Source organism: Doryrhamphus excisus, linkage group LG1, assembly GCF_037039965.1.
Source record: "Doryrhamphus excisus strain RoL-2023G ecotype Guam linkage group LG1, RoL_Dexc_Guam_v1.1, whole genome shotgun sequence".
Classification (NCBI taxonomy): domain Eukaryota; kingdom Metazoa; phylum Chordata; class Actinopteri; order Syngnathiformes; family Syngnathidae; genus Doryrhamphus; species Doryrhamphus excisus.
The window spans coordinates 10,916,074-10,934,519 of NC_136357.1; the positions used below are offsets into that span (position 1 = coordinate 10,916,074).

Consider the following 18,446-nt stretch of genomic DNA (forward strand, 5'->3'; position numbering starts at 1 on the left):
TGTTGTCCAGAGAGTCAGGAGATCGGGAAGACCTGGGTTCGATTCTCCGCTTGGTATCTCTGAGTGGAGTGTGCATGGATTTTCTCCGGGTACTCAGGTTTCCACTATAACTAGATTTTACTACATTGTTTGATTTCCTTAATCAGTTCCACAACCTAATTTCACACACAGAAATGCTAAAGGATTTTAGCGTAGTCCATGCATAGAAGTGTTTTATGTTTAATTTTTCCCTAAGATCATCTTTCTCCTCTCTGGTTGAGAACGGTTTTACATTTTTAGGTAACATGTTGTTATTTGCTTTTGTCGTTTAGAAGTTTACTAGATCAGGAAATTTAAATGATCGTGTTGTTAAAACATACAGAAAACATCAAATGGAGCTACAACTGGTCAGGACCCGCCAAACGCTCAATCTGCCCCCATTCCAAAGTGGGTCAGCAGCCAGCCGACTTGGAATCAGCCTTTAAACAGCCGTACTTGTCATATGTGTGTCCAGCTTTAGCCCATGATATGTAAAGCAGATATGTCATGCTGTTGCAACATAATACCATAGCAAAGCAGCATTGTATACCAGCTTTGTTTGAGAAAGGGGTCCAGCATATGAAACATCCATAAAATAAATAAATAAATAAATAAAAATACTGCTTTTCACACTCGGATGTCACACTCTTTCATGTTCTTCTTTTACACCAGGGACAATTATGCTGCCATCTGGAGAGGCCATACAGGTCCGGTGCTGAGATGAGTGAATTGCAGAGGTGGGCTTCTTGCACAGATACACGAAAGGATGATGTCATGACCAGTAGCAGCATACTTAAGGATGGCGGGACACTAAGTGTTGGCCCAATGTGAATAAATGTCCTATCTCTGTCTTGATTTGTAGCCTGCCTGTCGACATGGGGAATCTCCACACACTGTGTGAGGTGATTAATTCTTCTGATCAGAGGAAGGAGTAACCTGAGCCGGGAAACCCACTGGTGTCGGCAGGAGTTCAGGCCAAAGAGGAGGAAAAGGGGGGAGGGCGGCTGTCATACGGTGGTATTTTCCTTCTTGCTTGCAGGCTGATCCTAAAACACAGGTGCAGTCTCTGTGCGGCCTTCCCTGCCCACCTCATTCCATGATGCTATGTGGCTGCCTCCATTAAATTCTCAGTATAGTGGATTTGTCTTCTTCTGATCTGGTGGAAAATAGGTCCTGCCGGCTTTGTTTGCAGTTGCTACTACACTATATGCTTCCACGGCGGCCGATTGCTGCAAAAACAAACAATGCTTAAAAGAAACGAAGGGGTAATAAATAGAACTTAACCAAAGAGATGGCGACATATTGGTGCAAGGACTAAAAGAGTGCATACTTGTTTATAGCAGAGCTATGCAATGCTATTCAGAGGACCCCCCACCCCCCACCAATCCCGGCAAATAGAGCTTCACAGCTGAGGTTCAGCGTCACGCAGAGCCCATCATTGTCTCTCTCACACTTTCTAACGAGCCATTTCTCAACATCCACGCAGCGGATCGCGCCACGCAGCAGCTCGTCTCTCTCTCTCTCTCTTCTGGGGGCTTTTTACTACCTAACATAGCACATACAGTGGATTTAACGCACAGAGGTGGCCACTTTGGAGACTTAAAATCCCATAATGTGTTCTTACCGATGGACTGGTTGTCGAACACGAATGACAGAAGTGATTTGCGCCCCTTTGGATGAGTCTCCACTCCGAGAAAGCACTTTTTATGAATTCCACGCAGAGCTCACCGGCGGACGTCATGTGCACATTGGTGGGTTTTCCACTGCCGCTGTCTGATTTTTTCTTTTGGATTACACTGACGACTGGACGCGTTTATTTTTAAAGAGTGTGCACTGGTTTCTGCAGGACTCCATGCAGTCTCAAAGGTGGGTGATTTGTTTGCAGTTTATGCATTATTTTATTTTTGTTAAACCCGCACCCGTGTTGCAGGTTAAAAGGCATGTAGAACGGAGTTTTATTTGCCACAGTTCATCATATATAAAGCCAATCAGGGGTGCAGGGAAATGTGCCATCACCCGTAAACTCCCACCTCATATCCCAGCCCCCTCCCCGGCTTAATCGCACGACAGCTGCAATTAGCAATAACCGTGCTGTCCATAAGGCTGAAATCTAATGACAGGTTTGGCTGTCCTCATAACGCCATGTGCGTTTGACTCTATTTTACAAGCGCCATCTGTTGGAACTTGGGAGAGAGAGGGAGGGGGGGGGGGGCTGACTGACACTGCATGAAGGGGAGAATGCAGGTTAATGCCCAAATTAGAAGGCTATATGGGGATAACTGCAGGTAGGGTATCATAGCCACTTGTGGTTTTATAGGTTGAATTGTAGTGACTGCAAAGAAATATCGATTACCACACATTTGCATCAATTTTGGTTGTAAAACAAATGCAGTTTATATATGTAAAATTTGTATCATCATTTTACAGAGCTATTGCCATTGTTCCATCCGGTTAACTCACATCCCAGTCTTAGAAGTAATAACTGTCATTTTTAGTACTGTTTGATTGACATTCATGATCATTGGGTATTTTTCTGTCAATCAACCAGTCACATAAAACAGTAAATCAAAGTGCAGTTATAGGGCTGCCCCATATATATAGTATATAAAATGAACTGTAAACTTCAAGTTGTATTTGTTATCCTTTTCGTTATAGCGAGACATGTTTGTGGCACTCAATGTGATTCTTCACAACTAAAGACTTCAAAATAAATGTCTTTCTACGATTTCACAATATGCGCCTTCCATTTTTCCAGCTTCTCTACTTTGTACCGTCCAAATGCAAAGCAAAATACCATGCTACAGCTAAAAAGCCGCAAACAATTTGTCAAAAAAATTGTTCAATCAGTGTGCACAGGGGCCCTACCTTGCTGCAACCTGTGTAGGCGCTCCAACCTCATTGTAAACCCTCAAATCCATCATACATGAGAGGGACAGCCGTTACAAAAGCATTCCTCGCTCTATATGGGTGAAAATAAAACACTGAGTGTTTAATAAATGACACATCATTTGTACAACTTACACATCATCGTCTTGCGTGGTGGTGCATAGCGTATTAAAATTCCCTTTGAAACATACATTACATTTTGTACTAAAGGGTACCCATGCATGCCCTCTCTATGGCGGCCTACTTCCATGTGTCAATTATCCTACTAAAAGCTGTCTTATTTGTCATGCTTAGGGTTTTGGACTGTAGGGATGTATCCTTGTGGCTCATTTGACAACATAACACACACGATAATGGACAGTTTTTACTTCTGTCTTCAATTGTGGTATTAACATTGCTGGTAACTAAAGCCTTTGGCCTTTTAACCATGACTGAACCGTTGATTCCCATAATTTCCCTGATGGGCTTATCTGCCTATGTATTTCACCATTTATACAACAAATTATTACTACTATGTTAAAAAAAAAGCTAACAAATGTAAACAAAAGACTATATGAAGAATTTTTCAAGTGCTTGAGGGTAATTTTCTTCACTACCGATGCAATGTCTTATCTGTTATTAAAGTTATTGTCAAAACCAAAGCATTAAGAATGCTGCCTGCAATGTTTCTCTATTAATATGCCCATTTTTATTATGAATTGTTATTGTTACATTGCAGATATAATTATAGTAAGCAACAAACAGCATATGACATGTTTGTTTTGGATTTTTATGGACATTTTATTCACTGCAAGGTTGTATCCAACTATGTATGTATCTGACCATTTTTTAAAAACATTATTACATTCGGGGTCTTTGTTTTGATAGTGTTGCTTGTCTTTCCTGCCAGCTAAATGCTTTATTTAATCTATTTATCTATAGTCATGTTGAAAATCAGTGCTTGTTTCTTTATTAATCTGCCCATTTAATTCATTCATTCGTTTTCTACCGCTTTTCCTGACCATTTTTACAATAAATTATTATAAGAAAAACAAAGCAAGCAAAGCCTGAAAATAGATGGATGGATGGTTTGACGCAATCTGCGAATTTGTACTACAAAAAGAGATTATACTGAAATAAAATACATGAAGGAGTAGGTTTGCACGATTCTGCAAAAAACATTTCTTGCTCAGAATTGAGATCATGATTCTCAATTTTTTCCCTCCACATGCACACACCATATGCTTTCCTTTTATATAAATTGATGGGATTTCTTTTTTTACTATTAGCATCATTGTTATTATTAAACTCCCCATCTCTAAGAAACCACCAATGTTGTTGTGCATGCTCAGTCAGGCCACAATACTGTATATTCATGCACGTAATAAAACAACGCAAAGTCAGTTAACAAAGGTGATCACTTCTCTGGCAAGACATCCAGCACACCTCGCTAGCCAGGACTCGCTGGGGGACAGGGAGAGCGAGGAGGATGTTGCGGCTGCCATGCTAGCCACGCGTGAGTCGTTAAGTAAAATGGCAGTATTAAGTAATACTTTTTATTTAGAAATTTTATCAAAACGATAGAATTGCGTAAGCGCTTGTTTAGAATGTTGGGCTGCACGATGACCTAGTGGTTAGCATGTAGCCACACAGGAGATCGAGAGATCAAAATTTTGCACATTTGTACGCAGGTATTCTACCCCTTACTCCCACATTCCAAAAACATGAATGTAAGGCTAAGTGGAGTTTAAAAATTGTCCATAGCTGTGAATGGTTGTTTGTCTATATGTGCTTTGTGATTGGCTGGCTACCATCCTGGGTACCTGCTTCTAGACGTATGGGACAATGGAGGGCCGAAGCACTGGTGATTTAATTGATGAGCTCCTTCCTTCAAATTGAAGGTGGTGTTTATCATTAAAATCACCTGCTTTGCATGAGTTTGACACCCCTGTTATAGACGCAGTCACTGGGATAGGCTCCAGCTTTATTGGCATCCATTACAACAAGCAATATGGAAAATGGATGTTTGGATGCTTAACACGTTTTCATTACCATGTTGAAAAAAATCTTATTTTAACTATTAGGCCCTGGGTTGCAAGAATGTTCCACATGTCTTCCTTTTTAAAAACTTATCAGACTTTAAAGTGAAAATGTCGTCACCTTAAAATTGTTTTTTTGCTTATAATTCAATTTAATAGTAAAAGCACTTGATCGTGGTTTCCTAACAGCTCCGAAGCCTGGGTGGGTCGTCGTGGAACAAGTGTGCACATTGAGATGTAATTTGAACCGTGTGGAGGGTCTTTATGGCCGGGGGGGTTCACCAACCATGCAGGCTGCAGTGATTGGTTCGGCGTGTCTCCCCTTCTCCCTCCCCCCCGTTTGCACGCACACACTTGCTGCTTCTCCACACTCCCTCCTCCCGCGAAGGAAATAAATTACCTGCTCGCTTTCACCAGTGTGTGCACCATACGCTAGCTAACTGTGGCTAACTTAAGTTAAACACTTACCCAGAGGGGTGATGAGAGTTGTTTTCTGGATTATTTTGCCTTGGTTTCTCAACGAGGACTCTCCGGCTTAACTCTTCCCCGCTCTGTGGTTACTTAACCAGGCAGAGGAGTGAAGGGCGACCCCGAGCTGGATGGATGGTTATGGGGGAAAGAGGCAGACACTCGGCGCTTGACGTGTGCAGAGTCCTCGCTGTCTTTCTCTCACTCTTTCCTTCAGGTAAGACTTTTAATACGCTGTATTGAGGCAAGACATACATTTTGTTTTAATTTAAAAGATACAAAGTGACTATTTGGTTTTGTTAACTAAAAGACTCGTCGTTGGTGTTGGTTGTTTCGAACGGGCAATCTTTGCCGCCACCAAAACTGTTGCAAAGCAACTTAAGTGTCGTAAAATAAAGGTAATGCTAGCTAATTATTTATGCATTTCCGTAGCAATTAGCAACAATCAATAACCAGAAATGGTTGCAGATTGGAGGCAGAGTGTCGCTTTTAAAGGGAAAATAATCAACAGTGTAAACGACATGGTTACTATCCTTCTCATATTTTTACACTATTGTATTATAGATATTTTTAGTCATTGTTGTTAGATTTAATCAGCGAGAATACCACCGTAAGATGTTTTTACAGCTTTGTTTTGTTAGGGGATGGGGGCGTGCTTGCAGAGTTTTTTTTAACGGTAGCTCATGGAAAGTTAATGCCTCCCCCCCTAAAAGAAGATGGCTGAATGTTAAGGTTTTTTTTTAATTGCTGTCTCTAAAACTAATTTGAAAAATATGTGGGGTGGGAGTTTGATGTTGGGGGACTGCAGCCTTACGCTACAAGATAAACCACTATTTAAAAATGGTGTTCCTTGATGCAGTATTGCCCCTGAACAACACTGACACATAACAAAACAATGGCAGCCCCCTCATTCAACTCAGTGGGAATGTTTTCCAGACTCTTATCAGGTCTCCTCTTAAGTCACTTACCGTCCAACAACAAGGTGATAATGTGGTGCTAGTAGAGATGAAGATTGTGTTATTATTGCCATGTGTTGAATGGCACAAGTGCAGAAACGGCTGTGTCTTGTAGTCAAGGAATAATAGTGTTCAAACATGGAAGTTCTTTATTATTAGTGTTGTTATGCACACATTCCCTACCCCTGAGTTAAACCTTTTCAAAATTAAAAGCATCACCACTCAAACATGGTGTCTCAATTGGTTGTCGAAGCAAGTATTTGAAGAGCATTTTCTGTAAAGAGTTGGCAGGATGTAGCTTTAATAGTGAGACGTGGCAAACTTCAGTTGAGTAGTGTTTATCTTAGCTCAAGAGCCCAAATAACACCAGTAGGTCATTGTTTTACTGTCAGATATTGATTTAAGTACATGTTTAAAAGGCAATCAAAGTTTCCCATAGGAAATAATACAAATGATCTGTTCCAGGGTCAAACTGTCACCATTATTTAAACCCTACTTAACATTGGAACAAAAACTGTTGGACAATTGTAAAAACAAGTTGTGAATGTAAAAACAATAACACTCTTACCTTAAAGAGAGAGTTCGGATTTTCTGACATTAGGTTGTATGACATCTCCATAAGCAGTGAAGTCCGTCAACAGTCCTGAGTCCTTGTGTCCTGAGCCGAGTTCTGGTCGGATTTTGGTGCTGAGGAAAGTAGTTCCAGCTAGTTGCTGGGGACAGTTAAGTAAAGAGTTTGGCTTCTCAAAAGCAGAATACATTTGTATCACAAAAATCCCTACTAGAAAAAAATCAGACTTCACAAATCGCTCGTTATTTTCTAGGCCGTCGTATCACTTCACGCCTTACTTAACTGTCCCCAGCAAACTCGCTGGAACTACTTTCCTCAGCACTGTAATCCGACCAGAACTTTGCTCAGGACACGCTGTTGACAGACTTCACTGCTTATGTCATACAAATTAATGTAAAAAACAAAAATCAGAACTATCTGTATTGTTGTTATGTTGTCGTTATGCAAAAGACAAAGATGAAACAAAATGTGCGACTAATCCCTTGTTCAATTGATTAAGCTAAGTACCTATCAAATGCTTTTAATAAATATTTAAATAAAGTTTTCATCCCTTCTTCAATTACAGTGAGTCTGCAGTGCAAGATCCTAAAGTGCAACTCTGACTTTTGGGCCTCTACCTCCAACACGGGACCCGAGGAAGAGTTTTGCACAGCCCTGCGTGCCTACAACAGCTGCGTGCGACGCACCGCCCGTACCTGCAGGGGTGACTTGGCGTACCACTCGGCCCAGCATGGCATCGAGGATCTCATGAGCCAGCACAATTGCTCTAAGGAAGGACCCACATCGCAACCCCGCGCTCGGACTCCGCTTCCCCCACTGCCACCGCCCCTGCCGCCCGACAACCAGGAGCGCTCGGACGGCCCCGAAGTGTGTCACTACGAACGCAGCCTAATGCGCAATGCGGCACCGCCGAACTTCACACACTGTGGCTTTTTTGGAGACCCCCACCTGCGGACCTTTGGGGATGACTTTCAAACGTGTAAGGTTGAGGGGGCCTGGCCACTCATTCACAACAAATACCTGTCAGTACAGGTGACCAACACTCCGGTGGTGCAGGGCTCTTCAGCGACTGCAACAAGCAAGGTGAGACTCCATTAGTTTATGTTACATATTGTCTTTTGATTTTTACTGTGACTACAGTAGCGTGAGCCTACAATTCCAGTTACACATAACCTAAATGGGTCACATTATTGTTAAGAACAATAACTGTTGATAACAATAATTGTCACCTTGCAAACCTGACAGTGGACTGTAGCATACGGTCTCATATATGGGGTCTAGAGATGTAAACTGTACATGCAAACCAGTGAATCAGAGCTTTTTTCCGGTCACTCACACGCAGCAGTGGAGAGGTGCAGCTGGAAAAAAGTGTTGATTTTTTTTTTCAAGATGAAGGGGATCAATGAATCTGCTAAGAAATGTACAATTACATTCTCTTGGTTTTCTAATATTTAAGATATTTTTATCATTGATTTTGTGGGACTCATCTTTGTATTCAGGGTCATCTTATGACACCAAGTATGCCTGCAATATCTAATCCAATCCAATATTTGCCGTTACAAATACAAAATAATTAGTGTGTTGTTTTGATGTACAGTATTCATTTAAAAACATGGAATCCCATTTTTTCTTGTTTGGCATCTTAAGCCTAGGTCACAACCGGACATACAACCTTTTGGTCGTGCGATTTGTAGTGATGTCCATATCACTGTTTATTTTTCTCTTGAGGACGTAGTTGTGGTAATCATAGAGCAGTAAGACCACCGTATATACCCAAAGTAAAACCTGTAAGCAAAACGTGTGTACCATATGTTACAATATAAACATATCAAACAGGCTTTAATTATGCAGTATGGGTGGGCTGTGTGTTTATTTTGTCATAACATCACAGCAGGTGAGTATGGTATAGCAGCTGCTGTTTCAAGAATATCTTCACTTGTTGCTGCTTAGAAGTGAGCAATTATAGGCAACTGTGAAGGCTGTTAATAATGAAATAATGATGTCAGGGTAATGGTATTAATGATAGCCGTTTCTAATATTTTACTTTTAGTTCCATACAAGAGGAAACGTATTACAAACAACGCTTAGTGTGATGCAGTGCAATTCTACACCACTGCAAACTACAACCACAATGCTAATAAACATTGCTCATGTCGTTCTAATATTTTGCCCCTCCTACTGTATGCAGCAATATTTCTAAATTCACAGTCTGAACAAGATTTCAAAACAGAGCATTGTTCTGATCAAGACTAGGGATGTAACAATACGAACATTTCAAATCACGATTGTGACCAAAATTGTAACAGTTAACATTCTAATTGCGGTATTGTTGAAATGTGTGCAAAAAGATATTGATACACACAGTGAGGTATAACACACCCACTCTGTCAATAAGGGAAAACCATATCTATTATTATTATTAGGTTATTATCTGCCAGACACACTAACATTACTCCAACAAAACAAGCAACAGTCTCACTCAATCTGCCCGAATTCGGAAGCAGCATAGACAATAGGGAAGTAGCAGCGGTTGTACGTAGCGGAAAACCTACAGAAACAATAACACATTTTGTTTTGTTCCGGTGTATGTCATGTGCAGAAACACACAACTCACATGTTGCTATTAATAATATAATATAATATAATATAATATAATGCTCAATAACATGTAGGCCTATTTTTACAGGACTGAAGTTTCCTTTATTGACCACTATAGCAACATTTGACAGACAAACCATGCATTCAATTAAAAGAAATACACAATACAAGTTTCATTTCATTGGCCATGGCTTCCGGGGCGCTGCAATGATTCATTCACATCCCTCTGGTTATATTTTTGTTGAGCAAAGACCTCCGATTTCCGAGGGGTTGACAAGCTTGTCGTTAGTTCCTATATAGCTCGTGATTGTCTCCTACCAAAGAGCTACCGTGACGTCGCTGACTCGTGAGCGGTACAGTATTTAAACGATTAGTCGTAGATCTGTAGTAAAGGAGATGTCACATGATTAGAACATGGCCATACATTAGACGTAGAACAGAGTTCAAATATTAAAGGGGACCTATTGCGCTTTTTTCCACTTTCTTGACCTATAAATGTTGTTACAATGTTGTATTCTCTTGTTAAACGATGGCAAAGCAAGGTCTGTTTTACAGAGGTTTTTCTAACTGATGTCAGTGCTATTGGGACCTTGTTGTATGGGCTGTTGATCGCCTTCACTCAGTAAACGTGGACCTACGTATCTGGAAGTCCTTGGGAATTTGACTGATCACAGTGGAGTGTGTCTGTGCGTGTGTGTAAATGAATAGGAAGATAAAGAAAAACATGAATTGTATGTATATTATTATCAATGACGTCATAGCTCTTAATTCAGATGTACCATAATGCTACATTTAAGTACGCTGGGAAATACACAGAAAACAAGTCAATTTACCTTAAATTATGTGATGTCTTTGAAGCCAACTCCTCATGGCTCATAATAAATAACAAGGTTTAAAGTGTGATTCAAATGTGCTGCTATTAACGAGATTAGTGTTACACAAAATAGATTTTTAGGCTTTTGTGGTATCTTTTAGCTTGATTGACATATTCAGTTCATTTGGATCTGTTAATACATGCAAATATAGAATCATTCTGTCCTGTCAGTTGTTTCTGTTGATTAAATATAGTAAAAATTGGCATATTTCAGAGTCGGACATGGTTGCTCGTGGTGATAACCACTAACCATTTGACAGCTGTAGTTAGAATTAATGGTTAATTTCCCTGATAGTCGAACAAAGCAATATGATGAAATGCTTGCCCTTAGTTATTAGCCTAGCAGGAGTGTTTCATCAAAAATATTGACACGACTCTCCATTTTGACTTGGCATGAAGTCAATAATGAGAACTGCATACCCTTTTAAACCTCAGTCCTCTTGTTTGTTCACGATCATTGCCGCCATCGTGTTTAACGGCTGCCTGAGAAATGTCAGAAATTCTCACAGGAACCATTTCCCACTTTGTATACTTTGCAGCTTATAACCGAATTCTTCTAAGCGCTTGTGAGTATACAGTCTGTGGAGGAATCATTTGGTGCAATCAGTCTCTTAATGACTATTAAGCATTTAAAGGCTCTTTTTAGCTGTAGAAGAAATTCCATGACTTGGAAGCAAAGCAGAGACTTCTCTCTTTTTTTAAGAGCTCGACTGCGGACAAAGGAAAAACAAGGCAGCAAGCCAAAGGCACCTGTGCAAACAATCTGCCAGAAGATCAGCTTCAGTAGAGCGATGTGCTGCAGAGCGTTAGAGCTTACAGCGTGTAAAAAGTGTCACAGTGGCTACATTTGTCTAGTCGAATAGCATGAAGCTCCAAACATCCTGGTACGGCCACTATCTACAGCACGGGTCTCAAACTCAATTTACCTGGGGGCCACCGGAGCTAGGTTCTGGGTGAAGCCGGGCCGCATCAGGTTTTCCAAAAAAAAAACAAAAAAAACGCATTTATTAAAAACAAAAAAATTAAAAAAAACTGCTTTGGTTCCAATTTTCTACAAGAAAAGCTCTGATAAAACATTCTACTGTTCTCAAATATCTTATTTTTTATTTTTCTACACAAAATAAGATGAAAAATAAATAAACAAATCAAGAATAAAGAAAATCAATCAATCAGTAATAAATAAATATAATAATAATAATAATAATAAAACGGCAAATAATAAAAAAAAACACATAGTTGGTGGGTAGATTATTTTTTTCCGATTAAAATTAAATCATTATTAGAACCCTATAGACATGACAAAACACGACTATAGTCACATTTATACTCTTTTTATTTACAACATATTGCGCAACTGCAGGGTCTTGAGACACATACTAACTCTTAAACTAGAGAGCTAGCGACCTAAACGGTAGCCTTCAAGTTATTTCCTTTAAACTTAAATAGCCAAAAACTTACCACTTCCACATGGACAGGGAGGATAACTATTAACAGTTATTTAACCTTTAACATGAACATTGATGAAACTTAATAATTTTTTCTGGGTACATGATACCATACAGCGTCCATATCAAACTTGCGCGGGCCGCACTAACATTAAACTTTCATATCAAGGCGGGGGGCCTCAAACTAGTGTCCTACGGGCCACATTTGGCCCGCGGGCCGCGTGTTTGAGACCCCTGATCTACAGTGTATAGAATGTGTTGAAAATGCAGACCAGTCTGTTAATTAGCTGCAGTGTGTATATAAATGGCTCAGTCCACTCCCTGGAGCACAGTTCTGGGGGTTCACTGGCAGGTTTTTCAACGCTATGAAAGGCTCGTCTTTGTGTCTGCACACTGAGGCTCGATTTTGAACACGGCTCAGACTGCTGTTTTTCTTTGGAAGGCGTTTACCTTGGCCTCACCCCTTGCTCTCCCCCATGTTGAGCCACCGCTGAAACGCGACACTTGGTGGAGTAGGTGGCACAGTTTGTACATTCCTAATAAGTCCAAACACTTTTCCTTTTACTTCGCATATAATAATGCTGTACAGCAAAAAGTCATCCATCTGTTTGCCATTTTCTGTGGTGGTATCAGATAAATGTCACAGAACTAGCAAAACATGCTGTGGAGTTTTTACAACTTTTTAGTGCCAAGTACATAATATACATACTTTTGTTACTAAAGATGGGCCATGTGGAGTAAAATATATATTGCAGTATGGATTGCAGCCTCTTGCGATAGCAATACATCAGGGCTGGGCGATATGGACCAAAACTCATATCGCAATATATTTAGATTGAATATCGACATATGATATACTGTATTTTCTGGACTATAAGTCGCACAAGGCCAAAAAAAAACATACATAAGTCGCACTGCAGTATAAGTCGCATTTTTTACAAAAAATAAACATGAACAGAAAAGGTGTCCAGTGTTTTTCCATTTATAAGTCGCTCTGGAGTATAAGTCGCAGGAACAGCCAACCTATGAAAAATAGTGTGACTTATAGTCCGGAAAATACGGTATATACAAATATTTTTTCCACAATTAGTTTACACAAAAGTCAAAGCCAAATATGCGTGCAAAGTTTTATTAAAATGTAAACAATCTTATAGGAAAAACATCTGCTGAAATAATAGTATATTCTTTTCTTAAAATCATAAAATGTTCAATCTACAGTGCAATAATGTTACGGTAGTCTCTGCAGCCGGGTTAGTGCCGCTAGCTCTTCCATCTCATATTTCCCATGACGACAGACAGTAAACATGGTTGATACAGTCTTTATACAGCAACCTTTATACCGTCTTTTTCGCTGTTCACTCCCGCTATTTCATATTTCCGCGGAGACGTCCGAATTGTAGTCAGTTTGTGTAGTTGTGTTATTCTGTCTGTAGTCTGTTATTATTGTACCTGCTAGTACAATATTAGTCTCAGTTCCAGCTAGATTTGTTAAAGTGGGCTCTGTTCTTCTTCTACTTTACATTCAAGCTGTTATCAGGGCTTCTCTGTCTCGTCCTCCTTGCTCATGTTCGGTATGTTTAGCTGGTCGTCGTCCTCCAGTGATAATAGTACTTAATATGACCAGAAGAAAGCTTGTTCTTGAGAGGTTCCACTGTACCACGTTGTCTAATAGTTTTCCTCCTCTCTTGCAGCTGACAATCATCTTTAAAAACTTCCAGGAATGCGTGGACCAGAAGATGTACCACGCAGAGACGGACGAACTCCCAGCAGCGTTCGCTGACGGCTCAAAGAACGGCGGTGAGCGTCACGGCGCCAACGCCCTGCGCGTGGTGGAGAAGGTCCCTGGACAGCACGTGGAAATCCAGGCCCGCTACATCGGAACCACAATAGTGGTGCGCCAGGTGGGGCGTTACTTGACCTTCGCTGTGCGCATGCCCGAGGAGGTGGTCAACTCGGTGGAGGAAGACGACAACCAGGACTTGTACCTGTGCCTCCACGGGTGCCCCGCCAACCAGCGCATCAACTTCAAGAACGTCAGGGCCCACAACGTAGACCGGACCAGGGGCTTCACCTACCAGTCTGCAAAAGCTAAGTGCAAGGAGCGTCTTCCCGTGGAGGATCTCTACTTTCAGTCCTGCGTCTTTGACCTGCTGTCCTCCGGGGACATCAACTTCACCATGGCCGCCTACTACGCCCTGGAGGACGTCAAGATGCTGCACTCCAACAGCAAGCGGTATCACATCTTTGATAAGGATATCTTCACGAGGAACGCCGCGCCGGGGAAGCAAGGCAAAGACGCACCATCGCTCTTCTTCCTTGTTCCTTTCCTCTTGTGGATTGGTCTATAGCCACTTTAGGAGTGTGCGGTCTTGGAAGTGAGCGGCGCTTGCGTTCATCTCACAGAGCTGGACACGCCCCCACCCGCCATCACCATGGGCTTTAGCTATTCTTTGGAGAGAAAGTCCAACTGGGATGATATCACTGGAGACAAAGATGGATTCATCCTGTTCACTGCTTCATGGCGGAGCTGACAGGAGGGGCTTTTGTTCGCTAATGTTTCATTAGTTTCCACAATTGGGGGGGGGGGCTTCTTTTTTTGGATGTCTCCAGTCTGCTGTGGAAATGATGAATGGGTCATTTTTCTGGTGTGTGTGTGTGTGTGTGTGTGTGCGGGCAAGACCATTAACTGTGGTTGTTTCAGTGTGTTTTGTGGGTGCAGGAGTCACCGTCACATAAGTCAAAAATAAGGACAAGTTCAGATTAAAAAAAAAATACTTAAGACGTTGATTTTCAGAAGCATTGTTGATCAGTGTTTGTGTTCTATTGTTTGTAATGTGAATGTAGATAAGAGAGCCATTGAATAACAGTTGACCATACAAGGCACACTCTGAAAGGTTTACATAATGTATGCTAAATTATGACAGTTATAGTCTATTTACAATTCTTTAACACACCGTCATTTCTATGAGCATTTAGTTTACTCAACCACAGAAAGTGCCAGGCGTGTTGTTCTATGAATAAATGTTCAAAAGAAGATGATGATACAAAGTGCTGTGCAAAAGAGTTACGTTTGCCACAAGAGATGTAATGATGCGGCATCCTCACGGATTGGTACGTACTTTGGTATTAAAGCCACAGTTTGGCTCATTTTACAGTAAGGGAACAAGATGCTCACGGAAAAATGTTTAGTTTTTGTGTTTTAATGATTTAAAAAATGAAGCCTGAAAATATATTTACAATATACTGACAGGTAATTCTCAAATTACAGTTGATTTTAATAATATAAAAATGTTAATTCAATGGAAAAAACAGTAATTAAAAAAATGCAATTAATAAAATAGTATATTTAAAAAATATATAAAATATAGTAAAATGTAGTTCACATTCATTTGCACAACCCGGCTTGTGGGGCTGCGCCGTAAAACTGAATGTACACTTCCTGTTGGTCACTAGAAATGTGTACAGATTTGCGTGCCGATTTGACCCAAATACATGGCGTTGTCGATTTTAGTGTTTTCACAGCAATCATTGAGATGAACATCAGCTTTACAGATGCCACATCTGCCACTTCCATCAAAATGATTGGAGCACAGGCCACTATTAGAGGAAGTATGGCGTGTGTTAAAGACAACAAAGATGTGATTTCATGGCCAAAGAACAAGCCATTGTGCCAAGTGAACATTTACAGCTACACTGTATAAAAGCAGCATTTATTTCTCATTTCAGTTGCCAGAGGTTCTCTGGGTGTGCTGTGTGTGTGTGTGTGTGTTTGTTTGTTCATTTTAACACTGAAGTATTCGTCAGGCCTCACTGCCGCCCCCTCTGGTGCAGTATGACAACAGGAGCATCCAAGTGATTGTAATGTACAATGTGGTGTTTAGTTTGTAGATTGTATTGACTTTTAGAGTGTGTAATGTGAGACTGTACATATTGTGTGTGTGTGTGTGTGTGTGTGTGTGTCAGTGAGTTGTTGTTTTGAATAACATTTACAGGTTTTTTGTGAATGTGAAATTGAATTACTTTGCAAACACATGAACACCCCAGAAGAGAATATTCTCAAGTAGTAAACACAGCAGTAATGTCCTTTTTTTTGAAGAAGGGAATGCGTTTTAATGGGTGCTCATGTTTGTTTTTGTCTAAATTTAAAAGCACTTTATGTTTTTTTCCTTTTTAAACCTTAGCTCTTGTGTTGTTGAAATTGTCTCATGCATTCAAAAATAACAGCAAAAAGGATAAAACTGCATTTGTATGTAAAAACAAATCAGTTGTAACACACACCAGCTGTTTATAATGTAAATTATTTATTGAATAAAAAAGTGTCTTGTTAGTAAAGTGCAAGCTTGTTTGTTGATTTGAATGCATCTTAAGTGCTCTACTGCCCCCTGGTGGACGTCACTGACATACTACATTCATATGATTTTTACACAGGTTCATTTTTATACCCTGCAGGTTGTTTTTATTGTCCCTTCTGGTTGTAACACCTTTTGACTAAAGCTCAATTTAGATGAATTTCTACTTATTTGCAGCTAATACGTTCATCACAACCCTGCCTTCAATCATAGTCAATAGTCTGTAGTTCCAACTAATAAAGAAAATATTGAATATTAACCACACATGGCTAACTAACTTAAAACTTAAAAATGTTACTCAAACATCCCGAATTTTGCAAACCTCAACCTTCAGAGTTGGTGTAATATCTTCACATGTAACTAAGTGAATAGTGACATTTTAACATAGTTTAACCTGTTTAACAGTGTATACATACACATATCTATAATTAATGTAATTGACTGTAAAGCTCAGTTCATTAAATAAAATAAGCTAAATATTTCACCATTTGATTATTTAGAAGATTAAAAGAATGAATTATACATTTTCGGTAACCATTAATGCAATTAGAATTAAATTGGTCATAAGACATTTACAAATTTGGTTCAATATGATTTATAATTACAGTGCATCCGGAAAGTATTCACAGCGCTTCACTTTTTCTACATTTTGTCATGTTACAGCCTCATTCCAAACTGTATTAAATTAATCTTACCTTAAAATTCTACACAAAATACTCCATTATGACAATGTGAAAAAAGGTTTTTGTTTTGAATTTATTAAAAATAGAAAACAAAAAAATCACATTTACATAAGTATTCACAGCCTTTGCCATGAAGCTCAAAATTGAGCTCAGGTGCATCTTTTTTCCACTGATCATCCTTGAGATCTTTCTACAGCTTAATTGGAGTCCACCTGCAGTAAATTCAGTTGATTGGACATGATTTGGAAATATAATAACTGTCTATATAAGGTCCCACAGTTGACTGTGCATGTCAGAGCACAAACACCAAGCATGAAGTCAAAAGAACTGTCTGTAGACCTGCGAGACAGGATTGTCTTGAGGCACAAATCTGGGGAAGGATACAGAAAAATTTCTGCTGCTTTGAAGGTCCCAATGAGCACAGTGGCCTCCATTATTCGTAAATGGAAGACGTTTGGAACCACCAGGACTCTTCCTAGAGCTGGCCGGCCTTCTAAACTGAGCCATCGGGGAAGAAGGGCCTTAGTCAGGGAGGTGACCAAGGCCCCGATGGTCACTCTGTCAGAGCTCCAGCGTTCCTCTGTGGAGAGAGGAGAGCCTTCCAGAAGGACAACCATCTCTGCAGCAATCCACCAATCAGGCCTGTATGGTAGAGTGGCCAGACGAAAGCCACTCCTTAGTAAAAGGAACATGGCAGCCCGTCTGGAATTTGCCAAAAAGCACCTGAATGACTCTCAGACCATGAGAAACAAAATTCTCTGGTCTGATGAGACAAAGATTGAACTCTTTGGTGTGAATGCCAGGTGCCATGTTTGGAGGAAACCAGGCACTGCTCATCACCAGGCCAATACCATCCCTACAGTGAAGCATGCTGGTGGCAGCATCATGCTGTGGGGATGTTTTTCAGCAGCAGGAACTGGCAGACGAGTCAGGATAGAAGGAAAATGAATGCAGCAATATATAGAGATATCCTGGATGAAAACCTGCTCCAGAGCGCTCTTGTCCTGCTGAAAAATGAACCTTCGCCCCAGCCTGAGGTCAACGACCCGAAGCACACAGCCAAGATCTCAAAAGATTGGCTTCAGAACCACTCCGTGAATGTCCTGGAGTGGCCCAGCCAGAGTCCAGACTTGAATCCGATCGAACATCTCTGGAGAGATCTGAAAATGGCTGTGCACAGACGTCTCCCATCCAACCTGATGGAGCTTGAGACTTATTGCAAAGAAGAATGGGCAAAACTGCCTAAAGATAGGTGTGCTAAACTTGTGGGATCATATTCAAAAAGACTTGAGGCTGTAATTGCTGCCAAAGGTGGATCAACAAAGTATTAAGCAAAGGCTGTGAATACTTATGTAAATGTGATTTTTTTGTTTTCTATTTTTAATAAATTCCAAACATGTCAAAAAAAACCTTTTTTCACATTGTCATAATGGAGTATTTTGTGTAGAATTTTGAGGTAAGAGATTAATTTAATTCAGTTTGGAATGAGGCTGTAACATGACAAAATGTAGAAAAAGTGAAGCGCTGTGAATACTTTCCGGATGCACTGTATATTGCACTGATGGTGGTCATACAATTCT

At 40.3% G+C, this 18,446-nt stretch overlaps 1 protein-coding gene across 1 annotated transcript; it reads left to right on the forward strand.

Moving 5' to 3' along the window:
- Positions 1–1,475: 1,475 nt before the first annotated feature.
- Positions 1,476–16,164, forward strand: rgma (repulsive guidance molecule BMP co-receptor a). The gene is made up of 4 exons (XM_058076663.2): positions 1,476–1,884; positions 5,492–5,607; positions 7,483–8,000; positions 13,526–16,164. The coding sequence occupies exons 1-4, from the start codon at positions 1,871–1,873 to the stop codon at positions 14,180–14,182; spliced, it is 1,305 nt and encodes a 434-aa protein (XP_057932646.2). The 5' UTR covers positions 1,476–1,870; the 3' UTR covers positions 14,183–16,164.
- The last annotated feature ends 2,282 nt before the right edge of the window (positions 16,165–18,446 follow it).

Excerpts from the sequence above, each read along its gene's own strand:
- rgma (XM_058076663.2), top strand. Across the intron at positions 5,608-7,482 it reads TCTCTCACTCTTTCCTTCAG|TGAGTCTGCAGTGCAAGATC; the intron begins GTAAGACTTTTA and ends CTTCAATTACAG. Across the intron at positions 8,001-13,525 it reads CAGCGACTGCAACAAGCAAG|CTGACAATCATCTTTAAAAA; the intron begins GTGAGACTCCAT and ends CCTCTCTTGCAG.